Source organism: Symphalangus syndactylus, chromosome 9 (assembly GCF_028878055.3).
Source record: "Symphalangus syndactylus isolate Jambi chromosome 9, NHGRI_mSymSyn1-v2.1_pri, whole genome shotgun sequence".
Lineage (NCBI taxonomy): Eukaryota > Metazoa > Chordata > Mammalia > Primates > Hylobatidae > Symphalangus > Symphalangus syndactylus.
In genome coordinates this window covers 108,117,599-108,145,155 of record NC_072431.2, presented here as the reverse complement: position 1 = coordinate 108,145,155, position 27,557 = coordinate 108,117,599, and the positions used below count along the sequence as shown (strand labels likewise).

At 37.9% G+C, this 27,557-nt stretch overlaps 1 protein-coding gene across 21 annotated transcripts in view; it reads left to right on the top strand.

Annotated features, from left to right (window-relative positions):
* The window catches only part of MELK (maternal embryonic leucine zipper kinase), a 105,696-nt gene extending 94,162 nt beyond the window's left edge, over positions 1 to 11,534 (top strand). For all 21 annotated transcript variants that reach the window (XM_055293695.2, XM_063609750.1, XM_063609743.1 and 18 more), the window contains 4 exons: positions 3,190 to 3,286; positions 4,850 to 5,018; positions 8,687 to 8,790; positions 11,012 to 11,534. In XM_055293695.2, coding sequence (XP_055149670.1) covers positions 3,190 to 3,286; positions 4,850 to 5,018; positions 8,687 to 8,790; positions 11,012 to 11,189 — 548 coding nt within the window. In that variant the 3' untranslated portion in view covers positions 11,190 to 11,534. The remainder of the gene's footprint in view (positions 1 to 3,189; positions 3,287 to 4,849; positions 5,019 to 8,686; positions 8,791 to 11,011) is intronic.
* The last annotated feature ends 16,023 nt before the right edge of the window (positions 11,535 to 27,557 follow it).

Below are 27,557 nucleotides of genomic sequence, written 5' to 3'. Positions count from 1 at the left end.
CTGGACACATTCTATTTGATCAGTCTGCCTCTTAGAATACAGTGCCTAGAACTAAACTGAGTTTTCTAGACTAGGTCTCACTAGGATAGAGTGGTAAGTGTCATGACAGTAGAGACTCTCTGCCTTGTTTATTGCAGCATGGCATGGTCTGTAGTAGGGGCCATACCTGTCTGGTACATAGTACATAGTACTAGACCTGATGCCTAGTACATAATAGGGGCCATATTTATGTAATGAAGTAATAAATTAGAGCCCAGAGGAATTTTATTTACAGTGATCCTGTTTATGTCACTTTAAAAAATGTTACCTAAACTTTATTAGCCTTTTCCCCCCCACCAATTGTGACCTTCTCTAGTTTTAAGATTCTAACAAACCTAAACTCTGGAGCATTGCCATGTGAACTGCTGTGAAACCACATCCTACCATTGTGCTTCTAGTGTACTAATGGAGCTCATAGCCAGTTTGAGGGGTTAACTTCTTATCTATAAAGATATTATGGAAGACTTTGCCAGAATATTTGCTAGAAGTCCCATTTTTATGTTAATGACATTTTCCATTTCATCAACTCAAATAACACTTTCCGCCAAAATGTGAGGCCAGTTTGGTGTCCTGATGATGTGTGTTTGTGTGTGTGTGTGTGAGATGGTGTGTGTGTTGGGGGTGTGCGGTGGCGTTGCCTGTGGTTGTTATGAGAATTCAGTGACACAGCCTCTACCCTGCAATGGTAGCTGCTATTGCATTCTTTCCCAATGAAAGGGTCTCTTTCTGTTCTGTTATTTCTCTTACTGTAAATACAGTACCCTTTGTGAATCATGAGATTGGGCAGGGAGATAAAATGGACCTCAGCTCACCTTAGCTCATTCAAGGATTTTTTTTTTTTCCCTTTTTTTCTTTTTATTTTTTTAATTTCTTTGAGACAGTGCCAGGCTGGAGTGCAGTGGCGCGATCTCGGCTCACTGCAACCTCCGCCTCCTGGGTTCAAGGGATTCTCCTGCCTCAGCTTCCCTAGTAGCTGGGATTACAGGCGCCTGCTACCACGCTCAGCTAATTTTCGTATTTTTAGTGAAGACAGGGTTTCACCATATTGGTCAGGCTGGTCTCAAACTCCTGACCTCAGGTGATCTGCCCTCTTCAGCCTCCCAAATTTCTGGGATTATAGGCATGAGCCATTGTGCCTGGCCTAGGGCTTTTTTATTTTTAAAAAAATTTTAATGCCATAATCCCTTCCATTATTGACATTTTTTACTTTTTGTGTAACTCTGAAGGTTTTGCAATGTGGGTAGTTTGGAATTTATTTTATAATCTGAAATATTATCAGTTGACATATGTTGTCATGATGAGAAAGATTGTGTTAGTCAAAGCTATTATTGGTTGTTTCTTTTTAAACACAAGAGCCACTTAAGGAAGCAAGTGGCTGAAGCCATGATTGCTAGCTTCCACTGGCACTTTGCATTTTTCTTTCTTTTCTTTTTTTCTCTTCTCTTCTCTTCTCTTCTCTTCTCTTCTCTTCTCTTCTCTTCTCTTCTCTTCTCTTCTTTCTCTTCTCTTCTCTTCTCTTCTCTTCTCTTCTCTTCTCTTCTCTTCTCTTCTTTTTCCTCTCTTCTATTCCCTTCTCTTCTCTTCTCTTCTCTTCTCTTCTCTTCTCTTCTCTTCTCTTCTCTTCTTTTTTTTGAGACAGAGTTTTGCTCTTGTTGCCCAGGCTGGAGTGCAGTGGCGTGATCTTGGCTCACTGCAACCTTCGCCTCCCAGGTTCAAGCGATTCTCCTGCCTCAGCCTCCTGAGTAGCTGGGATTACAGATGCGCACCACCATGCCCGGTTAATTTTTTGTATTTTTAGTAGAGATGGGTTTCAACATGTTGGGCAGGCTGCTCTCAAACTCTTGACCTCAGGTGATCCACCCACTCGGCCTCCCAAAGTGCTGGGATTACGGAGGGTGAGCCCACCATGCCTAGCCCTGCATTTTACTTTCATTGTGAGTTATTTTTGACATAAACATTAATTTCATTTTTGTCACTCCTACACAATGCAGGCATTGGCAGTTTGTTGAAGGGCAGTTCTGTATGGTGATAGATACTGTCTGTATACAAAGATGAAAACTGTTTTTATAGATATTTCTGATTGCTCTTATTTTCTTGTTCTTGTGGAAAGTGAGAATATAGCCAAATAGTCATAAACAAAACCAAGCCCCTAATCTCTTTTAAAAATTTTGATATTATATCTTTGTTTTTATAGTGTGAATATTATCTCTAGAGGGTATAAAACTTTTAGATCATGAGCTAATCAGTATAACCAGATTTGTTAGTACAAATTTGTCATAAACTATCTGGAATGCAAATACCCTTCTTAGAATACAACACAAAATTCTGGAACAGAGAATTTAAAAAATAATCAAAGCTTACATCATCTCTTTTTTTTTTTGAGATGAAGTCTCACTCTGTCTCCCAGGCTGGAGTGCAATGGCGCGATCTCGGCTCACTGCAACATCTGCCTACTGGGTTCAAGGGATTCTTCTGCCTCAGCCTCTCAAGTGGCTGGGCTTACAGGCGTGCGCCACCACGCCTGGCTAATTTTTTTGTATCTTTAGTAGAGATGGGGTTTGATCACGTTGGCCAGGCTGGTCTCGAACCCCTGACCTCATGATCCGCCCTCCTCGGCCTCCCAAAGTGCTGGGATTACAGGCGTGAGCCACTGTGCCTGGCCAAAGTTTACATCTCTTTAATAACTTATGTCAAGCTTTCACAAGGGTCTGTTCTTTTTGCCTAACATGAGTTGAATCGGGCTATGAATTGAATTAACACCTTTTAATACTAGATCAATTAAAAGCATAAATTGGGCCCTTGTATAAATACAGATTGACTTTTATTTTTAGAAAAAGAATCAGTAATTATGAGATTTGTATTTATGTGATCTGTTTAGATTTATCATATGATGTTTATAATAAAATTAAAAGCATGGCCTCAATTTGCAGTGAAGAAAAAAAAGAGCCACACATACAAGGCAAAATGATTTTGTTTTTATTATAAATCACATGGAAAGATTTCTTGAAAGAATTAGAGCCTTTGACATCACAGGTCAAGTGATACTATTTCTGAGTCAATGAATAATGTGATACATGCGTTATTATTAATAGAAATTTCAGAACCATAGTATGTGCTGCATATGGATTGTGTTTGTTCTGTTTCTAATAGCTAGAAACCAGTGCCTGAAAGAAACGCCAATTAAAATACCAGTAAATTCAACAGGAACAGACAAGTTAATGACAGGTGTTATTAGCCCTGAGAGGCGGTAAGTGTTTGGTTTTTTTAGACTCTAATCTTTAGTATATGTAACCAGATTTCCTTTTTAATGTATTAATAGACCTGATTAAGGTAAATCATCACATAGATTCTGTTGGAGAGTAGGAATATCTGTTTATATGTGGATGACCTGTGGCCATTCCTGGACCTATAGCCACTGCCTTCCTCATGGGGTAGAATCATGAAACTGATCAGCAGTAGGACGGCACCTTAAATACAACAGGCTGGGAAGACAGTGGTCCTCACCCCAGCCAACTAGTTACCTCTCTGAGGCCCATCTTACCCTTCTCTTCTGCCAGTAAAATACAGATATCCTCGAACAGATTGTAGTCCTCCCAAATCGTAAAGATACGGTTGTTTCAAAGAAAATCCTCTGTATGAAAAGTTCTGCAGCATAGGTAGCCCTTCAAGTTGCTATTCTTTTGTAGCAATTTCTTAAATGCATTGTCTATTTTCAAGACAATTGGGAGAATTAGAATGTGAACAGGGTATTAGATGATATTATGGAATTATTATTAAATTATTGATGAAGAAACTGAGGAGATCAGGAATAAAATGATTTATCAAAGCTATACAGTACAAAGCTGGAGCCAGAACCCAGGCCTTCTCATTCCTAATCTTACGGTTTTTCTCCCACATTCTGGAAGTACTGGAGAACTACCTAGAAAGCCAACTAACACCACAGTAGTTTCTATTGAAAAATGCATTCAGGTTCCAAAATATTTACATAAGTGACCATTTTTAGAACGTTATCCATTAGTATTTGGTAACTGCTTAGCTTCTCAATAATGTATATATATGTGGTTGAACTAGTTTCCTTAATTTTATTTAACATTTTTCAGTGCAATGGTACCATGGTTTTTTTTAAATCTCAGTGTCAGTGCTTGAAATACTTAACTATCTCCAACCAGAGAAATTTCAGAACAAAAGGATAAAATATGCCTAATAAACAGCCATATGTAACGTAAACTTTTCAGCACACTTTATGGTATTGTCTTTATGGAAGACAACATCCTTATTCATTGGAGATGTATACTGAAGTGTTTCAGAGTAAAGTGTCATGATATGTTCAGATGAGTTACTTTCAGATGGCTTAGCAAATAAGTAAATTTAATGTATTATCTACATACATTAAATTTATGTGTATATATAGATATATACATCGATGTATATATATCAGTATATATCTATATACATATGTACATTAATATATTATCTATATCCATATAGAAAGCAAATGTGGCAAAATATGAACAACTGTTGAATATAGGAGGATATACCGGTGTTCATTGTACTCTTCTTTGAAGTTCTCTATAAATATGAAAAAAGGAAGGGGATAAATAGTTTTGCTGAGTGGCAGTTGACTGGTGGAAGTGTGACAGCTCCTGTCCAGGAGGAGATGGCTTTGGTGCTTCCTGAGGAGGAGAGAGGTGATCTGGCCCTGGCATACCTGAATGAGGCACCCTAATGTGTATGACAAAAGTTCGCCCTTGTGGACCCCACAGGCCGGAGGCCCAACTCTATTTGTGCCTTGTTTTATGTTTTGTTTCAGGTGCCGCTCAGTGGAACTGGATCTCAACCAAGCACATATGGAGGAGACTCCAAAAAGAAAGGGAGCCAAAGTGTTTGGGAGCCTTGAAAGGGGGTTGGATAAGGTTATCACTGTGCTCACCAGGAGCAAAAGGAAGGGCTCTGCCAGAGACGGGCCCAGAAGACTAAAGGTAAGCAGGCTGGAATTCTTTCATGTGGAGCAGAAGCTGACTGCTAATGGACTGCCTTTTTTTTTTTAAGGTACATTCAGTACCTTACTAATGAATTGATTAGTATTTTTTATTTGAGTATTTATTCACTTAGTTAATATATGTTTTTTGAGCAACTAAAATCTGCATGTTACTGTGCAGTCAGTAAATAGATACAGTCACTCCCTTCAAGGAGCAAACAGCTATCATTCAAATATTCAAGAACAGGTGGAGGGATTAGTCACAGGGGCAACATGGAGGTGAGGAAGCAGGGGGCACAGATGGAGAGCTGAGAGCTGCCTTAAGGAGGGGGAATTGAGCTCAGTTGTGTCCCTGATTCATGGATACTTTGTAGGCCCTCATGAAATATTTGAATGCATGGGAAGATAATTGGAACTTTGAGTGTGGTGTGTGTCAGGAAAATAGTGAGTGGCAAGCGGGGAAGGTAGGCCGGAAGGGCCTCAAGGCCTGGCTAAGAAGGTGTGGATTTTATTTAATAGACCCAGTATGCTTTAAAAGGGTTAATGTGTCACTGGTGTGGACAATATATTTAGTCAAGGAAGGAAAGGAAAAATAAGCTGTTAGTTGATATAAAGTACTTTTTATTCTCTTGGATTCTCTCTGAGCATTCATTCAAACATCTAATGAATACATGTTTGTTTGGTGGAAGGGGAGTAATTAAGAGGTAAAGGGACGAATGAGACACAGCCCGTGTCCTTGAGGAACTCTTAGGCTGGCTGTGAAAACAGGCTGGGATGTTGTTCTGAAACATTGGGTTCAGTGCTATAGTAAAAACACATTCCAAGAGGTGTGAGCCCAAGCCGGGGAGAAGATGGTAGTGTGTCCATCATTTGGGGACTGGGTCTGTGTTTAGTTTTTGCACTGAGACTCATAATGAGCAAATCTGGGCGGTTTGAAAGAAGTAAAATGCTGAGCTTTTCGGCAGAAGGGTGTTTTAGAGGAGAATGTTCTGAGATCTCATTTATGTTCTGTCTTAAAGTGGAAGAAGATAGGACTTACCCACTAGCAGTCATTGCCTTGAACTTATGTAGTGTGCTGAGACATTTACGTTACATGTGGCTGTTTATTAGGCATATTTTATCCTTTTGTTCTGAAATTTCTCTGGTTGGAGATAGTTAAGTATTTCAAGCACTGACACTGAGATTTAAAAAAGCCATAGTACTACTGCACTGAAAAATGTTAAATAAAATTAAGGAAACTAGTTCAACCACATATATATACATTATTGAGAAGCTAAGCGATTACCAAACACTAACAGATAACGTCTAAAAATGGTCACTTATGTAAATATTTTGGAACCTGAATGCATTTTTCAATAGAAACTACTGTGGTGTTAGTTGGCTTTCTAGGTAGTTCTCCAGTACTTCCAGAATGTAGGAGAAAAACCACAGGATTGGGAATAAGAAGACCTGGGTTCTGGCTCCAGCTTTGTACTGTATAGCTTTGATAAATCATTTTATTCCTGATCTCCTCAGTTTCTTCATTTGTAAAATCTGGAAATAATGCCTACCCTGGCAACCTCACAGGGCTGAGACGTAGAAACAAGACTCTACATATGGGATGCTACATGGCATATTAAATGCTTTATTAGTATAAGGTGGTGTTTCCAATGTCAAGGATTACTATCAGTGTTGAGCATTTTACCACCTATGTATAGACCCATGGTCCTAATTAGCACAGTCCTAAGATCGAAAACTTTAACTTTAGATCATTAACATTTTTTAATGCTTTTAAGTTTTTGCAAAACTGAAGGACTTTCTTTGGGAAATTAACCTTATTTTTTTTCACCAACTTCAAATACTGTACTAAAAACTATACACTTACCAGAAGAGTTGCAAGGATAGTAGAAATAATACCTTAGTTTTTTAAGATAGCAAATCATATGTAGTTGTGTCCTCTTATAGGAAGCAGTCTATAAAAAATCCAAAATTTAAGTAGATAAATTAGGATTCATTCTTTATTTTACCAAAGCAGTAATTTATATTGTGATTTGAAGGTGTTCAGTTTATTATTAATATCATCTTAACAGAGCCAGTTTAGTTTGGTGAAAAGAGTGCTGGATCAGGAACCACGAAAGAGAGGGTCCCTTCATTAACACTCAGTTTCACGACATTTGCTCTATGGGTGTATTGGGTGCACTATTATTTATCTGGTATTTTCGTTATGTTGACTCTCCTTTAACAAATAGATTTATAGAGATATAACTGACATATAATAAACTTGCACATATTTTATTTTATTTGTTGTTAATTTTTTGAGGCAGAGTCTTGCTCTGCTGCCTAGGCTGCGGTACAATGGCATGATCAAAGCTCACTGCAGCCTTGACCTTCTGGGCTCGAGTTATCCTCCTGCCTCAGCTTCCTGAGTAGCTGGGACGCATGCTACCACACTTGGCTAATTCTTAATTTTTTTTGCAGAGACAAGGTCTCACTATGTTACCCAGGCTGGTCTTGAACTCCTGAGCTCAAGTAATCCTCCTGCCTTGGCTTCCCAAAGTGCTGGGATTACAGTCATGAGCCACTACACCTGGCCAACTGTGCATATTTTAAAGTACAATTAATATGCTTTGGCATTATATATAACATCTGTGAAACCATTACCACAATCAAGATAATTTTTTAAAACTCAAATTTATTTAAAAGGAAACTTATATATCATTAGGGTTTTTTTTTTGTTAATTATGTTTTCGAAATCAGATGGGAACAAATACATATTTAAAAATATTTATCCATGTGCCACCCAGAATTACCTTGTCTATCTTGTATCACACTATGAGAAGCACTACCTTAAGAAATTTATATCTCTTCTTTGGGCCATAGGTTCTTATTTTGAAAAGTAAGATAGTTGGATACTTTTCTTCCTAGGCATTTTGTTATTTATACAATGAACTCAAACCTAAAAGATATAGAAACTACGGTTTTGTTTGACAGTAAAGGTACTTACCAGGAAGGGAGGGATTTTTGTATGTCCAGGACCCACTAAAACAGTGCTACCACATAGTAAAATTCAAAAAATAGTTGTTGAATGAATGAAGGATAAATATCAATTAGGAATGAAATTCTCTCTGAGAATTAGGCTCTCAGTCAATGAGAAAAAATAATATGACATCACTTTTTTAAAGGAATACCTGTTACATTTATTTCCTCATAGAACTGTGATAAAACCAGCTCCTGGAACTCTATAATATTCTTTAAATAATCCAGAAAGAATTAAGGAAACATATCCAACTAGGTACAAAGCAAACTTTGTATGGTGTTTGTTTATCTTTCCGTGGTATACATTTCAGGACTGTTAATGTCTCTTAAGGGGGAGGGGAAAACAGGCAAAGCTCAAACAGTTAGATGGGTGCTCTTTAATATTTATTTCTTTAAAAGGATTGGTAGGAGAGGAAAATGAAAGTATGAAAAGGAAGCTATGGGTGTGGTTACTAATAACCATAATTTCTCCAAGCTCTCCTAGTGTGCCATTAACTCACTAAGAGTTGACTGTAAATTCCTTAGATATTTTTTAGGAAATAGTTTCATTTGAAACGGTACTATATTGAGGAGTTTTGGAACTCTTGATCTGGTGTGGTGGTCTTTGTGTTGATGTAAAAATTTACTTCTCATCTCTTCTTTTTCTTTTTTAAGCTTCACTATAATGTGACTACAACTAGATTAGTGAATCCAGATCAACTGTTGAATGAAATAATGTCTATTCTTCCAAAGAAGCATGTTGACTTTGTACAAAAGGGGTAAGAAGCACATTTACAAGCTGTTGCGTTTTTTAATATCTTTTGGACTTTGAGAAAATAGGGGTTGGTTGGGCGCGGTGGCTCACGCCTGTAATTCCAGCGCTTTGGGAGGCTGAGGTGGGCAGATCACTTGAGGCCAAGAGTTCAAGTTCAGCCTGGCCAACATGGAGAAACCCCGTCTCTACTGAAAATACAAACAATTAGCTGGGCATGGTGGTGCATGCGTGTAGTTCCAGCTGTGTGGGAGGCTGAGGCATGAGAATCACTTGAACCCAGGTGGAGGCTGCAATGAGCTGAGATCATACCACTGCACTCCAGCGTGGGTAACAGAGTGAGACTCTGTCTCAAAAAAAAGAGAAAATAGGAGTTGATCTCCTCACCCCTGTGCTTTAGAAAAAATGTATTTCTCCCACCTCATTCCCAAAAGCTTTTAAGGTAGTGTTATTGCTTATAATTTATTCTCTTTTGTTTGGTTCAAGCTATAAAAGTTTTAGAAGCACAGATATTGTCCCACTTTATTTCAAAATAGGAAAATTCAAAATTCTTTTGGCTTTCTTGTAGATCCTCTATTTTCCTTTGATTTTCTGCTTTACAATAATATTTATAAATTATAATCTAAATTTGTGAGACATTTCAAATAAATCAGGGATTTATACAGAATCCTTCTCTTCATGACTGGCTATTTTACAGGCCTGGGTTTTCAGTGCTTTAGGAAGTTTTTTCACCTTACCTCTCTCCCGCTGTTGAAGGAAATGCCATCAAAGGCTCCTTGGTTATGATCTCCTGGTCTCAATAGCCAGGTCTCTTCTGGTTACCCAAGATGGCCATATTTCTAAGCATTTCCATTCAATTATTTCCCTTTAAAATTTCTTTATTAAAGCAACCAGAAGAGACATGCATGGATTTAAACATGTAAACAGAATAGTCAATATAGAGTAAGATTTGAAGAAACAATCTTGTGCAGATATAATTTTAGTTTTTAGTTACCTGTAAATGTTGGCAAGCATTCCTTCTGTGAACCCTGGCGTTCCTCTCAGGCTTCATCAGAACACATCTCTCCCACTCTGATCTCTTTTTCATGCTTGGGGCTTATGAGCCTCTGGGCATATCTCTGTCACAGGCCTCTCAATGATCTATTATCTAACTTGTGACTAAATTGTTCTATGCCTCATCTTCCTGTCAAGAATCTTAACTGCAGGGTGCTCCTTTTGGCATTTCTGATGTTGACTGCTTATTTTTGAGAGATCAAGCCTCTTTCCCAAAACACATGACTAAGTTAGTAAGAAAAAGAATATTTTGGTAGATAACAGTATGAAACAGAAAAAAGTACATAACAGAAACAATGTAACTTCTCCACACATCTGTGGAACAGCACCTAATCAGGAACCCTTAAGTATTTAGGGAATTGAAACTTAGAATCAGTCCTATTTATTGAAGATTGGTAAGACAAACAAAACTCTAAAATAGAATGTAAACTAATTAAAAATTATTACGTGAATTAAATTTATACAGCTTTTCAGGATCATACATATGTCTTAAGATGAGTTTCAGGCTTCATTTTGACTGGGCCTTTCCATTCTCAGAGTAGATAATGCAGCAGTTCTAGCTATAAATGCCGTATGTTTCAGTTATGGGAATATACCATTTCCTTGGGCTTTTTCTTCTGCTTTTCTTTCTGCCATAAAGTGATGTGATGATCATCATAAGAGGTTATCTCTTATTACTAATTAGAAAAACCTCAGAAACACACGTGCCTTTCTGACAGGTTACTGGCTTCAGCTTTATTTATATGAAAGACAGAAGTTTCTGACAAGGCTCACACACGAAATATTGTCTTTCTTGTGCTTTCCTTTGTTGTGAATGTTGTGGAAATGCCCAATGTTTGCGGATTATACTGTTGAAAGGATTGCATAAAGAATGCCAGATTTCTTGAGCATGAATGGCATGTATAGCTATGAAACGGGCTTTTCTTTGGAGCAAGGGAGACGTCTAATAAAGCCTTTTCATGCTGATTCTTAGGATCCTAGTTCAGTTTCTGGGAAAACACCAGTCATACTCCATTACTAAAGCATAGCTAGGTCATTTGGAAACTGTAAACAGTAATACATTGCTTAATATGAAATAATGGTTCATTTCCTCCACTGGCCTCCTAGAGGCTTAGAAAACTCTTATACAGAATATGGTTCTCCTACTAACTAGCTTCTTATCTTGTTTTTCACAGTTATACACTGAAGTGTCAAACACAGTCAGATTTTGGGAAAGTGACAATGCAATTTGAACTAGAAGTGTGCCAGCTTCAAAAACCGGATGTGGTGGGTATCAGGAGGCAGCGGCTTAAGGGCGATGCCTGGGTTTACAAAAGATTAGTGGAAGACATCCTATCTAGCTGCAAGGTATAATTGATGGATTGTTCCATTCTGCCGGATGAGTGTGGGTGTGATACAGCCTACATAAAGACTGTCATGATCGCTTTGATTTTAAAGTTCATTGGAACTACCAACTTGTTTCTAAAGAGCTATCTTAAGACCAATATCTCTTTGTTTTTAAACAAAAGATATTATTTTGTGGATGAATCTAAGTCAAGCCCATCTGTCATTATCTGTTACTGTCTTTTTTAATCATGTGGTTTTGTATATTAATAATTGTTGACTTTCTTAGATTCACTTCCATATGTGAATGTAAGCTCTTAACTATGTCTCTTTAATGTGTAATTTCTTTCTGAAATAAAACCATTTGTGAATATAGCAGGCTTCTCTTCTTTGTATTTGATTTTTATCCAAATAAAACCTCAAATGGCTTCCTGACTATTAAGCAGAGACTATTTGGAGTATGTTTTATCTGTTATCAAATATGCCTTGGGCAGAAAAACAGAGAAGAATTCATTTGCATAATTTTTTCCTGTCTCTGATTTAAGTAGGATTTATTGAGATCGTTAACTAAGTCACAGCTGTGGTTACCAGAGTTAAACAACACATTTAATATATTGAATAAAAGAGTGTTGACTTCAGTAAGTATGTTTGGTCAAAAAATGGTAAGTATCAGAACTATGAACCCCCCCTGAAATGTTACTTTATGGTAATTTCCCTAAGTCTCAATGTTGGCCCCAAATTTGTATTTTTATTTCATTTTATTGGTCTCCAAAGGCTAGAACTCAAGTTATATTGGTATGGATTTCACCAATTAAACTAGTTGGAGAAAAAATAGCACTCCTTCTGGTCGGTAGTGGAGGGAATGTTTTGTCATTCATTTATTCAATAAATGTTTACTAAGTGCTTACAAGCATTAGGTCCTCAGGCTGAAGCTGCTACTGTCTAGTAAAGCCAAGGATTTACTAGATGTATTTGTAGCATAGCAGGACCCACCCACTTTGCATGGAATTAGAAACAAATTCTTGGAAGAAACAGCATTTGTCATTGAAGGACATATAGGAGTTCAGAAAGAGAAGAGTGAGGAGTATGACTTTTTTTTTCTTTTTCTTTTTTTTTTTTTTTTTTTTTTTTTTGAGACTCAGACTCACTCTGTCACCCAGGCTGGAGTGCAGTAGCGTGATCTCAGCTCACTGCAGCCTCGACCTCCTGGGCTCAAGCAGTCTTCCCGGTTCAGCCTCCCAAGTAGCTGGTACTACAAGCGTGCACCACCACACCCAGCACATTTTTTTACATTTTGTACAGGCAAGGTCTCACTGTGCTGCCCAGGCTGATCTCAAAACTCTTGATCTCAAGCAGTCCTCCCACTTCAGCCCTCCAGAGTGCTGGGATTACAGGCATGAGCCACCACCCCAACTTGGGACATGACATTTTTGAGAGAACAATACATGCAAAGACAGGGAATTATAAAATGTCATTATGTGTTTGGGGTAGAAGCAGAAGATAGTGGAAGCGGGAAATAACAGTAGATGAGGATTGAAAGTTTAGATGGAAATAAGTCGTGAAAGTACTTGAATGCCCCATTAAAATAAGTGTTTTGGCAAAGGAGAGCTGTCAAAGGGTTTTTAATTTTTTAACAACAGCTTTATTACGATGTAATTCATATAAGATTTACCCCTTTAAAGTGTGTACAATTCAGTGGGGTTTTAAGAGTATATTCAGGTCGGGTGCCATGGCTTATCCCTGTAATCTCAGTACTTTGAGAGGCCGAGGTGGGTGGATCACCTGAGGTCAGGAGTTCGAGACCAGCCTGGCCAACATGGTGAAACCCCGTCTCTACAAAGAACACAAAAAAGTAGCTGGGTGTGGTGGCATGTGGCTGTAATCCCACCTACTTGGGAGGCAGAGACAGGAGAATCACTTGAACCTGAGAGGTGGAGGTTGCAGTGAACCGAGATTGTGCCACTGCATTCCAGCCTGGGTGACAGAGTGAAACTCCATCTCAAAAAAATAAATAAAAGTGTATTCATAGTTGTGCAACCATCACCACAATGTAATTTTAGAACATTTTTATCATGTCAAAAAAGCCCCATACCTGTTAGCGGTCACTCCCCATACCCCACCCCCCAGCCTCTGGCCACCACTTACCTACTTTCTGTTTCTATGAATTTGACTGGTGTGAGCATGTCATATAAATGGAATCATACAATATAAGACCTTTGGGGTTTAGTTATTTTTACTTAGCATAACATTTTCAAGATTTATAATGTAGCATATATCAGTACTTCATTTTATAACTGAATAATATTCTATTGTATGGATATGTCACATTTTATTTATCACTTGATAGACATTTGGATTGTTTCCACTTGGCTATTATGAATGCTGCTGTGAATGCTTATATACCAGTTTTGTGTGGACATGTTTTCATTTCTCTTGTATATATACCTAGGAGCAGAATTGCTGGGTCATTTAACATTTTGAGGAACTATCAAACTGTTTTTCCAAAGCCACTGCACCATTTTATGATCCTGCCAGTGATGTACGAGGGTTCTAACTTTTCCGCATTCTGTCAAACACTTGTTATCTGTGTTTTTAATTTTAGTCATCCTAGTGGGTGTGAAGTGGTATGGCATTGTGGTTTTGATTGTCTTTTCCCTAATGATTAATGATATAGAGCAGTTTTTAATATGCTTTTGGCCATTTGTATATCTTTCTTGCAGAAATGTCTGTTCAGATCCTTTGCACATTTTAAGTTGGGTTATGTTTTTATTGTTGAATTGTAAGAGTTCTTTATATATTCTAGATATGTCTGTTACCAGCTATATGATAATATATATAATATATGATATGCAAATGTTTTTTCCATTCTGTGGGCTTCTTAACTTTCTTGATAGTGTATTTTGAAGAACAAAAGTTTTTAATTTTCTGAAGTCCAATTTACCTATTTTTATAAAATATAGAGGTATGATTAATCTTCTATCCCTATGGGAAGTGGCGTGGTTTGAAACAATGATTCTCAAAAGTTTTTGACCACTAGCCACAGCAAGAAACAAGTACACATGATGGAAGCACTTCTAGTGCGTTAGTAGTATCTATCTCATTTGCTTTTAATTTACGTTTCCCTAATGACTTTGGGATCCATCACATATAAACATATATGAAGCACTGCCTAGCCTTACTGTAAGTGACAACATATTCTATTTTCTCTTATAAATATCTAGTCTGACAATTGTAATCTTTAAATTAGAGTTCTTTAGCACATTTACTTTTAAATTAAAATCCTTTTGGGGGATCAGGTTTATTGAGATATAATTTACATACGGTGGAATTTACCCTTTTTAGGTGTACACTTTGATGAGTTTTGATGAATATATGTAGTTGTGTAACTATCACCATAGTTGAGATTAGAATGTTTCCATCACCCTAAAAAGTTTCATCTTGCTCTTTTGTATTATAGGCAATCCTTCCTTATCCCAGGCCCTTGCAATCACTGATAGGACTTCCATCTCTATAGTTTTTTTTCCAGAGTAGTATATAAGTGGAATCATTTACTACATGGGACTTGGGTATAACTTCTTTTCATTTAGCATGATGATTTTGAGACTTATCCATGTGGTTGTCTATATTAGTAGCTCATTTTTTATTGTTGAATAATAGTTTGAATAATATTGTTGACAGTAGTCAATTGGATATACCAAAGTGTGTTTATTCACCAATTGAAGGACTTTTGAGTTTTTACTTTTGAGCTTTTATGCTGCTGTAATCATCCGTGTGCAGGTTTTGATGTATGCATGTGTTTTCATTTTTTTTTTTTTTTTTTTGAGATGGAGTCTTGCTCTGTTGCCCAGACTGGAGTGCAGTGGCGCAATCTCGGCTCACTGCACGCTCCACCTCCTGGGTTCACGCCATTCTCCTGCCTCAGCCTCCCAAGTAGCTGGGACTACAGGCGCCTGCCACCATGCCCAGCTAATTTTTTTGTATTTTTAATAGAGACGAGGTTTCACCGTGTTAGCCAGGATGGTCTCGATCTGACCTCGTGATCCACCCGCCTTGGCCTCCCAAAGTGCTGGGATTACAGGCGTGAGCCACTGCACCCAGCCATGTGTTTTCATTTCACTTAGGTAAATATCCAGGAATGGAATTAATGGATCCTCTGGTCAGTGTGTTTGTAGAGGGAACTACCAACAGTTACTAGCACATATGAGGTTTTTTTTGTTTGTTTTGTTTTCTTTTTGAGATGGATTCTCCTTCTGTTGCCCAGGCTGCAGTTCAGTGGTGCGATCGCGGCTCACTGCAACCTTCGCCTCCTGGGTTCAAGTGATTCTCCTTCCTCAGCCTCCCAAGTAGCTGGGACTACAGGCATGTGCCACCACACCCAACTAATTTTTGCATTTTTAGTAGAGGCAGGGTTTCACTATGTTGGCCAGGCTGGTCTCAAACTCCTGACCTCAAGTAATCTGTCCACTTCTGATTCTTTTTTTAGGTCATGTCAGGAAAAATATTGATTCTTTTGATTCATGAACATGGTATTCGGTCATCTTTAATTTGTCTCATCAGTGCCTCCATGTGTTTTTGATGCCTTTGAACTGGTATTTTTTAAATTTCAATTTCTAATTGTTCATTATAGAAACACAACTGGGTTTTATATATTGGCATTGTATTTTGCAACTTTCCTAAACTCACTAGTAATTCTAGTAGCTTTTTTTGGTAGATTCTTAAGGATTTTCTGTGTAAATAGTCATGTCATTTGTGAATAAAGCCATTTTTTTCTTTCTTTTTTTTTTTTTTTTTGAGACAGAGTCTTGCTCTGTCCCCCAGGCTGGAATGCAGTGGCACGATCTCGGCTCCCTGCAAGCTCCGCCTCCCGGGTTCACGCCATTCTCCTGCCTCAGCCTCCTGAGTAGCTCGGACTACAGGCGCCCGCCAACATGCCCGGCTAATTTTTTGTATTTTTAGTAGAGACGGGGGTTTCACTATGTTAGCCAGGATGGTCTCGATCTCCTGACCTCGTGATCTGCCCGCCTCGGCCTCCCAAAGTGCTGGGATTACAGGCTTGAGCCACTGTGCCCGGCCAAAGTCATTTTTTTTCCTTTTCAAATTTTGTGCCTTTTATTTCTTATTCTTACCATATCACATTGGCAAAGATCTCCAGTATGATGTTGAATAAAAGTGGTGAGAGAAAACATTCCTGCCTTGTTCGTGATCTTATGGGGGAAAGAATAATTCTTTTACCATTAGGTATGATGTTAACTGGGTTTTTCATAGATGTTTGCCATCAGTTCAATGAAGAGCCCTTCTGTTCCTAGTTCATTTAGATTTTTGTTCATGAATGAATGCTGAATTTTGTCATATCCTTTTTCTGTATCAAGATGATTACATGGGTTTTCTCTTAAATTTGTTCATATAGTGAATTACAACCAATTTACTTTTAATATAATTATATAGTTGAATTTACAGCTACCATTTTACTATTTGTTTTTCTTTTAATCCACCCATTTTATACTCATCTTTCTCTCCTTGCCTTCCTTTAGTTCAAATACTTTATATTATTTTATTATTCACCATTTATTAAAATGTTATACATTTGTTTGCTCTCTTGTTAGTGGTCATGCTAGATTTTAATATGCATGTTAGTTTATTATAGTCTACCATAGCATTTTCCAAACAAAGCAAACATTTTCCAATAGTTTAAATACATTACTCCTTTCTGCAATTTGCATTATTGTTGTCTGCATTTTAAATTTCAAAAGACATTGCAGTTACTGTGTTTTACACTTAGTATTCATTTAGATTTACCCACTTCATTGCCCTTGATTTCCTCCTGCATTTCTGTGTTTTTATCTTGGGTCATTTTTTTGCCTTGCAACTTTGCATAAAGAATCCCCTTTTATATGCATTTTAGTGCAGGTCTGCCAGTGGTAAATTCTCGTTTTGTTTGAAGACTATTTTACTTTCATGTTAAAAAGATTTTCCCCCTAGGAATAAAATTCCAGATGGGCAAGTTTGCTTTCCTGCCTGTTCTTTCAGCATTTTAAAGATGTCATTGCATGTGTTCTGGTTTCAATCATTTCTTTTGAGAAATCAGCTGTCAGTTTCATTGTTGCTTCTTTGAAGGTAATGTTTCTTTTCCTCTGGCTGCTTAAAAAATTATTTTTATTTGTTTTTGATTTGGACTTTGACTTTGATGTACATTTTTTTGTTTATTTTGTTTTCTGGAATTTATGCTGGTTGGAGTTTGTTGATAGACTTGAATCTTTATGTTGATGTCTTACCAGTTTTGAAAAATTCTCTACTGTTATCTCTTCAAATACTGCTTCTGCTCTAGTCTTTCCTTCTGAGGCTCCACTGACATGTAAGTTAAACCTTTTCCTTGTGTCTCACATACTTTTATTCCCTTTTGTATGTTTTCCACTCTGTGTGCTTCAGTTTACTTACTAACATGCCTTCTAGCTCATTAACTTTGTCTTCTTGTTGTGTCTAATCTGCAGTCATACTTATGTATCGATTGTCTTTATTTTTTTAATGGAGTCTTTCTAGACACTAAGAAAGATTATTTCTTTTTTAAAATTGTAAACATTTTGATTTTTAAAATGTTTTTAAGAGATGGATTTTCACTATGTCGCCCAGGCTGGTCTTTAATCCTGGGCTCAATGAGTTAAATCCAATTAACCATTTTTGGCTGCAGGGTTCAAGTGATCCTCCTGCTTCAGCCTCCTAAGTAGCTGGGATTGCAGGTGTGCACCACTGCACCTGGCTTATGTTGATTCGTCAGTGTGGCTATTGTATTTTTAACTTTAAAGTTTTTATTTTATTAAAAAAACATATTTCAATTCTCCAGTGCAATTTTTCATCTTTTCGTCTGTTTATTTTGTCTTGTTTTCTTGGACATAAATCTCAGCAATTTTTAAAATGTGCTTATCTAATAAAACTCTAGTTTCAGAATCACCTGTGGGTAAATTTTTATTGTATATTTTTTCCCTCTGTTTTTCAACACATTTCTTAGAATGTCTAGTAATTTTTATTGAATGCTAGATACTGTATATTAAAAACTGTTAAAGCTTCAATGATACCTTCCTCAAGGAGAATTAAGTGTTTCTCTGTCAGGCAGAGAGGGTCAAGGGTGATCAAATTAATTCCATCAGGACTGAACTGATGTTTTCAGCTGAACCAGGGCTTTCAACTGAGAGCCTGCTGTATTTACCAAGATCCATGCTCCCAACAGGTCCTGAAAGATATCTGTTTTGCTTCTTCAACACTACAAGATTGTGGAAAACTGCTTTGGTTAGTTTTTGGCTTAATTTTTTACTTCCAGCTTTGCACAGCTTCAGAATGTCTTGGGGAGACTATGTGTTTGAGGCTCCCCAAGTCTCCAGTTTTGTTACTGTAGCCCTGTACAAACATAAAAAGCTCTGCTGTTTCTCTAATCCTTGGCAGTGCCCCTCTGTCTGGATAAAGCCTGGGGTCAGCTCTCTGCAGGTCTCTCCAGTATTTTGGCTATTAATCCTCATTGCTTCAGTAGCTCCCTGACGCTTTTGAACAAACATTTTTAAATTTTGTATTTCTTTAATAATTTTTATTTCAGGCCGGGCGCGGTGGCTCACGCTTGTAATCCCAGCACTTTGGGAGGCCGAGGCGGGCGGATCACGAGGTCAGGAGATCGAGACCACGGTGAAACCCCGTCTCTACTAAAAATACAAAAAATTAGCCGGGCGTGGTGGCAGGCGCCTGTAGTCCCAGCTACTCGGAGAGGCTGAGGCAGGAGAATGGCGTGAACCCGGGAGGCGGAGCTTGCAGTGAGCCGAGATTGCGCCACTGCACTCCAGCCTGGGCGACAGAGCAAGACTCCGTCTCAAAAAAAAAAATAATAATAATAATAATTTTTATTTCAGTAGTCTTTGGGGTACAGGTGGTTTTTGGTTACATGGATATGTTCTCTAGTGGTGATTTCTGAGATTTTGGTGCACCTGTTACCCAAGCAGTGTATACTGCACCAAATGTGTAGTCTCTTATCCCTCACCTACCTCCCACCCTGCCCCCTGAGTCCCCAAAGTTCATTATATCATTCTGGTGCTTTTGCATCTTAATAGCTTAGCTCCCACTTATAAGTGAGAACTTATATTTGGTTTTCCATTCCTGAGTTACTTTATTTAGAATAATGGCCTCCAGTTCCATCCAAGTTGCTGCAAAAGACATTTCATTCCTTTTTGTGTCTGAGTAGTATTCCATGGCGTATATATACCACATTTTCTTTATCCACTGGTTGGTTGATGGGCACTTATGTTGGTTCCGTATCTTCACAATTGCGAATTGTGCTACTATAAACGTGTGTGCATGTGTTTTTTTCATATGACTTCTTTTCCTTTGGGTAGATACCTAGTGGGATTGCCGAATCAAAAGGTAGTTCCACTTTTAGTTCTTCAGTGAATGTCCATACTGTTTTCCATAGTAGTTTGAACAAACATATTTTAGTCCTTTTTTTTTCTAGTTCTTTGCAGGAGTGTTAATCTGCCACAAACTATTCTATCCTACTTTGAGGGAGAAGTCTATTTTATTCTTAAATATGCAGATTAAAGCTTACTCAGTTTATTTTATGACACATTGATTAGTTGCAACCTGCAGTTTATGAAATGCATAAAGGATAATGTGTGAGACAAATCCAGGAGTTGGGTAGAATTATAAGATTTTAGGAAGTGTTTAGTTGTCAAAGGGGAAGGAGAGGGTGGAATGAAGAATGCGCTGATTTTTCTGACTTAGACATCCAGGTGGATAGGCAAGCCATTTACCAAGATGGAGTAATAAAACAGGAGAGGGATCTATTTTAGAGAATTAAGTTTACTTTTGTACACATTGAGTTTGAGATACCTATATGACATCCAAGTGGAAATTTCTGATATGCAGAACGAATCACTTATTTGGAACCCAAGAGAGAGATGGGAGCTGGAGCTGTGAATTTGTTACTCATTAGTGGATAGGTAGAAGTCTTCACATCAATTTTGTACATTTTTTAGTTAATCACATCAATTCAGCTGACAAATGCTAAGTAAAAATAGGTACTCTGCTAGTTAGGCTAAATATTTTCTTTCTTTTTTTTTTTTTTTTCTTTTTTTAAGACAGAGTCTCTGTCACCCAGGCTGGAGTGCAGTGGCACGATCTTGGCTCACTGCAACCCGCACCTCCCGGATTCAAGCAATTCTCATGCCTCAGCCTCCAGAGTAGCTGGGATTACAGGCGCACACCACCATGCCTGGCGAATTTTTGTATTTTTTTTTTTTAGTAGAGATGGGGTTTCACCATGTTGGCCAGGCTGGTCCCTGCCCCGGCCTCCCAAAGTGCTGGGATTATAGGCATGAGCCACCACGCCCGGCCTAAATCTTTTCTTTAAGGAAAATAAAACATCAATGTTTGCCATATCATCTAAAGCCTATCATTTAGTTCCAATTCTATAGAACCACTTGGAAAATTAAAGGAATATAGACATGAGTTAGGCAAATGAGACCGGGCTAGTTCCTAAGAGGCAAGTATGATCAGATTGCTGGCACTAAACTAAATCTGCACAGTTGTAAGTCTGCCTCATCATCCACTGGCCAGCCACACCTAGGCTTCTTTGTAGGGCATTTAGGAATCTTACATCCAGAGGAAGGCAGTATGAAGAGATGGTAAGGGAACTGACAGTTGAAGAAATTAAGCGTTTGGAACCTGAGAAAACTCAGGGCATTACCCTCAAATATCTAAATGACTGTCACATGCGGGAGATTATGAGACTTGTTTTAGCAGGCTGTATTGGGGTTCTCTAGAGGGACAGAACTAGTAGGAGAGAGATATATATATCTCCTATTTATTAAGTATTAAGTTTATTTATTATTTAAGTTTATTAAGTATTAACTTAATTATTAACTTAATTAACTCAATTAAGTATTGAGTTTATTAAGCGTTAACTCACACAATCACAAGGTCCCACAATAGGCTGTCTGCAAGCTGAGGAGCAAGGACAGTCAGTCTGAGTCCCCAAACTGAAGAACTTGGGAGTCTGATGTTCAAGGGCAGGAAGCATCCAGCATGGGAGAAAGAGGTACGTTGGGAGGCTAGGCCAGTGTAGTCTTTTCATGTTTTTCCGCCTGCTTTATATTCCAGCCACGCTGGCAGCTGATTAGATGGTGCCCACCCAGATTAAGTGTGGGTCTGCCTTTCCCAACCCACTGTCTCAAATGTTAATATCCTTTGGCAACACCCTCACAGACACACCCAGGATCAATACTTTGCATCCATCAATCCAATCAAGCTGACAGTATTAACCATCACACAGACTAAGTCCAGTGAGAAGTTGGAGGTAGAGGCTGCATCTTACTCATCTTTGTGTTTCCAGCATGTAGTAGAGTCTGGAACACATCAGAGTCTCAGCAGATGCTCATAAAGTTGAATCACATTGAACCTGAGCTCACACTAAAAAGCTTTCAGAGACACTCAAAACTACCTGACAAGAGAAAGGCCTGCTTATACAGTGGTTTCCTTGTTGTTGGAGTTGTTCAGACGTTGGACAACCATTCATGGGATGTTGTCATAGAAGGCATTTAAGTATTGAACTAAATCCCATTGTCTTAAAAGCTTCCTTTAACCTTAGCATCTGTGATCCAGTAAACAATATGGAAGATAATGGATCAATTATTTGGGTGTTTGTTGGCTGTAATAGGGAGAAATAAAATGATGATCACAGCAGCGATCATATATTGAGCACCCACTATGTGCCAGACACTATGCTCAAAAATTTGTATCAAGGATCGGCAGACTTGGCCTGTGGGCCAGCCTGTGGCCTCTTTTTGTGACGTTTTATTGGAACATAGTCATACTCACATTGTCTGTGGCTGCTTTTGTGCTACAGTGGCAGAATTGAGTAGTTTTGATGGAGACTGATGACCTGCGAAGTGTAAAGTATTTTACTATTTGAACCTTTACAGAAAAAGTTTGCTGACCCCTGATTTAGGTAAATATAACAACTCTGCATATTATACATATTAACTCATTAATCTTTATGTTAACTCTGCAAGGTAGATGGTGTCCCTTTTTACAGAAGAGGAAGCTCAAGCTCAGGGAGGCAAAGTAATAACTCTCAAGGTCAAAGAACTTATAAGTGGTTTGGATTGGAACCAGGTATGGCAGGCTCCAAAGTCCATGTTCTTTCTTATACTAGAAATAGAAGTTCTACCTCTCTCCTGAAATTGTACCATATATGAAAGCATGATTATATATGATATTTATTAAGACATTGCCTCTTTATAGCAGCAATCTTACACAAACTGTTGAAGTATAGGAAAACTTTACCAGTTCAGACCAGATTATGTGTATTTACTACAGTTGAGACTTATGTGATTCTTATTTGTTAAAGTAACAAGTTCAGAGTGTTTTCCTCTGAATAAGAATAGAGTCTACTAAGAAGATAATCAAAAGACCTTCAGCTTCTAGGTTCCTCTGTAATTTCATGCATTTTAAAGAACTTTCTGTTGTTATGTAATACAGGGCCTACAGCATTATATAATTAAAAAAATCCTATTCTTTGCAATGATTTATAATGCAAATATTTATTAATAATTGTGAGACTAATCTCTTTACAAACTAGTGGGATTTTGTGATAGTCTTAAAAAATGATGTAATTTAAGTATATCTGAATTAATTTATTTAGATTGTCCCATAAGCTTCCTGAAAAAAAAATACTTTTTCAATTCTTTCCCTCTTTTCCAAAGAGGATTACAGGTGTGGGCTACCGAGTCCAGCCTTGATGATTTATTAATAATTATCATTGACTTTGAGATATGTATACATATATTTGAATAAAGATATATCCTGGGACCCTTCTTCAAACAAATAGTGAAGCTGCACTGAAGAGCAGATTTAGCAGAGAGTAGCAGAAAGCACCGCACAAGGAGTCTCAAGACTTAGCTTCTAGTTCTGACTCCCACTTACTATCTATAAAATCTCAGGTATCTACAATCTCTTTAGGAGAGCTTACCTCTCTCTTAACCATCAATTTTCTCATCTTCATAATGAAATAATAATAATATCCTGTCAAATAAGATAGTAGATACAATGATCTTTTAGAAACCACGAAGATAAAAATGATCAAGACATCTGGATATCAGGTGGTGGTATTAGTAGTTTTGTTGTTGTGAGTTTATTTGTGTTACACAACAGATCTGGGGTGCCTGTTGCCAAGTGTGGGGGCAGAGCCAACTGCAATAAATGTGGAGTGTGCTTCTCTAGACTGTGGTACAGATACAGATGCGACTTCACTGCTCTTTTCCTAGGTAGATGGACTCTAGCTGCCCCAGCTTTTTCTGGCTAGCCCAATACTCATCTAGCAGGCTCTACATCAGGATTTGGGGTGAACCTTGGCAAAGATTTAGCTTGTTTCTGAGTTAAAGGAACTGAAAGAAGCTGTGGGAAAGGTATGGGAGACTCTGGAAAAGGGATTGAAATGAAGGAACTATGATATTAAGTCCTATGTTCATTGGTATTCCCAGAGTGTTGGGTATTGTTTTGAACTGTAAGGTGTTGTGAGGCACCTTTCTTTGGAGAGTAAGTTTATTGCAAGAACTATCTTTCACAGAATTCCTGTTCACTACCATGGCAAAATCTCCTGCCCCCACTGCCATGTCTAACAGTATTTGGAGTAATCAAAGAGTAAGCAAGAGCCTGAAGGTTAATGTATTAAAATGATGTGATTCCGTGCCTTTGATGTTTGACTTTGTAATGCGGCATCTGGAGCACATACTACAAGCAGGAGGGTGAGGTGATGGCGATGGTTAACATGCAAGTGTGAACTGCTGAACCCTGAGAAGGTCTGTCTATTCTGGCATCAGTGGGGATACAGATCCTCAGAACCCAGGCGACTTGATGATGTTGTTGGGAAAATGGTAAGAAGCTAAGGAAACTTCGAATAAAATGGATTAGACCGGAAAATGAGACTGGAATGCAGAGAATCTAGGATAGTGGAGATTGGAAGGGCCTTAGAATAAGGACCTGGAAGAAAGAGCACAAGCCTGCTCTAGGAAAACCTCATGGCCAGGTGGTGGCTACACAGACATCTGGTTCAACCAGAAGTCAAAAGGCAGACTATCTCGTACTCAAAGAGGATCCAGCACTGTCAACTGTTCAGAGTGCTTCTTTATCAGTCTTGGATCTTCAGATAAACTACAGCGAGAAGCCTTACCCCTATGCAGGAGGGCTTAGGGGAAGAGTTCATGCCCTCGACAGGTGAATGGTTTGAGGTATCTGGAAGGTCTGGTCTGGGCTTTAATCTGGTGCTTGCTAAAGGTGGGGTCCATACCTCAAAACTGTCGTCTCTAGAAATGGGTTTGATTATAAGGGTCTGGAGGGAGGAGAGGAGCATGTTGAGAGATGAAAGAATTCAACAGTTACTTGGATGCCGTCCTCAACCCTTGGATGATCAGCTATTATCTGAAAGCATTAAAGTAACAGGAGGATCACTTGACTGTGGGAGAATCCTTCCCTTAGTCCTGTAATTTTTGTGCATTGGGAGCTGTCTGCCCTGGGACTGATGTTTGAGGAGTATGGAGACACAGAGTGGCAGGGTGAGGAGAACAAAATGTCAAAATTGGGTGTAATGCTGGTTTCTCACTTATTAGACACATGACCCTGAGGAAGTTGCTTTATCCCTCTAATTGCTTTAGTTTCATCTATATGAAACTAATGCCTGTGAGACAGTAGTTTTATAAAGAAGAAATTAGAATGTCTATAAATGTCCTGTAAATGACCTGAATTAATGTATATGAATCATAGAACTTTGCACAAAATGGATGTTTTTAAAAATGCCCTGGGAGTTGGCTTAACATCTAAAAATAAGTTAATGTAATGCACCACTTGAAGAGAATAAGAGACAAAAAACCCTACATGATCATTTCAATAGATGCAGAAAAGAATTGACAGAGTCCAACACCCTTCTGTAATAAAAATAATTAACAAACTAGGAATAGGAGGGAACTTCCTCAGCCTGAAAACCCAAAGTTAGGATCATACTTCATGGCGAAAGAATGGATGCTTTCACTCTATGATCAAGTACAATGCAAAGATGTCTGCTCCTGCCACTTCTCTTCAACATTGCACTAGAAGATCTAGCCAGGGCAATTAAGCTAGAAAAAGAAATGAAAGTCATCCATATTGGAAAGAAGAAGTAAAACTATCTCTATTTGCAGATGACATGATCTTGTATATATAAAACACTAAGGAATACACACATACAAAAACAAACTATTAGAACTAATAAGTTCTGCAAAGTTGTGGGATACAAGGTCAATATATAAAAATGAGTTTTGTTTCTATACACTAACAATGAAGAATCTGAAAATGAAATTTAAAAAACAACAATTAAGAAAGAAAAATACTTAGGAAAAAAGTGTAACACATGTACCCTGAAACCTACAAAACATCATTGAAAGAAATAAGACCTAAATGGAAAGACATCCCATGTTCATGGATCGGAAAACACAATGTCATTAAGATGGCAGTGCTATCCAACCTGATCCAGCAGATTCAATGCAATCCCTATCACAATTTCAGCTGTGTGTTGTTGTTGTTTTTACAGAAATTGACAAGCTGATTCTAAAATTAATATGAAAATGCAAAGACCCAATAACCAAAACAATCTTGAAAAGGAACAAAGTTGGAGGCCTGACACTTCTTGATTTCAAAATTTACTACAAAGCTACAGTAATCAAGATGGTGTGGTACTGGCATAAGGATATACATATAAGATCAAGAGAATAAAATTGAGAGTCCAAAAATAAACACAATATAATTGTATTATTTTCTAGTTCTCTCATAATAACCACAAATTTAGTGGCTGGAGACACAGTTTTATTATCTTACAGTTCTGTAGGTCAGAGGTCTATCACAAGTCCCACCAGGCTAAAATTAAGGCACTGACAGGGCTGCATTCCTTTCTGTAGACTCTGGGTAGAATACATTTTCTTGCCTTTTTCAACTTCTAGAAGCAGCCTACATTCTTTGACTCATTGTTCCCTTCCTCTATTTTCAAAGTTAAGAGAGGCAAGTCAAGTCGTTCTCACGTCACATCATGCTGACTTTTTCTGTAGTCACATTCCCTCTGACTCTGAATTCTTCTGTCTCTCTGTTTCGCTTTTAGTGATGCTTATGATTACACTGGGCTCATCTAGATGCTGCAGGATTATTTTCCTATATTAAGGTGGGCTAAACGGCAACGTTGATTCCATCTGCAACCTTAATTCTCCTTTGACATGTAACATATTATATCTGCAGATTCCACGAATTAGGATGTTGTGTGTGTGTAGGGGGTCACATTGTTCTGATTATTACAATGGCCAGTTGAGTTTTGACAAAGATGCCAGGACAAGTCAATAGGGAAAGAATAGTCTTTTCAATAAATGGTGCTAGAACAACTAGATATACACATGTAAAAAAAAAATGAAGTTGGATTCCCTACCTCATACCACATATAAAAACTCAAAATGGATCAGGGACCTAAATGTAAGAATTAAAATAAAAATTCTTAGAAGAAAATGTAGGAGTAAATGTGACCTTGGGTTAGACAATAGTTTCTCAGATATGCTACCAAAAGCACAAGCAACAAAAGAAAAAAGTTACACATTGGACTTCGCCAAAATTAAAAAGACTTTTTGCTTCAAAGGACGCCATCAAGAAAGTGTGAAAAGACAAACTACAGAATGGGAGGAAATATTTGCGAGAACTTGTATCCATTTGCAAAAAGACTTGTATCCAAAATACAAAAGAATTCTTAAAACTCAACAATAAGAAAACCCAATTTAAAAATGGGCAAAAGGTCTGAACAGAAAAAAAAATAAAATAAAAGTAAAAATGGGCAAAAGGTCTGAACAGATGCCTCATCAAAGAAGATATACAGATGGCAAATAAACATATGACAAGATGCAACATCATTTGTCATTAGAGAATTTTAAATTAAGAGATACCACTACACACTGATTAGAATGGCTAAAATACACACACACACACACACACACACACCAAACAAATACCAAATGCTGACAAGAATGTGGAGAAGCAGGAACTCTCTTTCACTGCTAGCAGAAACACTAAATGTTATATCCACTTTGGAAGACAGTTTGACAGTTTCTTACAAAATTAAACATAATCTTACCATATAACCCAGTAATTAAGCTCCTAGGTCTTTACTCAATTGGTTTGAAAATTTAAGTCCACACAAAAACCTGCATATGAATGCTTAGAGCGGCAATTTATAATTGCTAAAAATTGGAAGCAACCAAATGTCCTTCAATAGGTGAATGGATAAACAAATTGTGGTACATTTATACAAAGGAAAATTATTCAGCAGTAAAAAGAAATGGGCTATCAAGCCATAAAAAGACACAG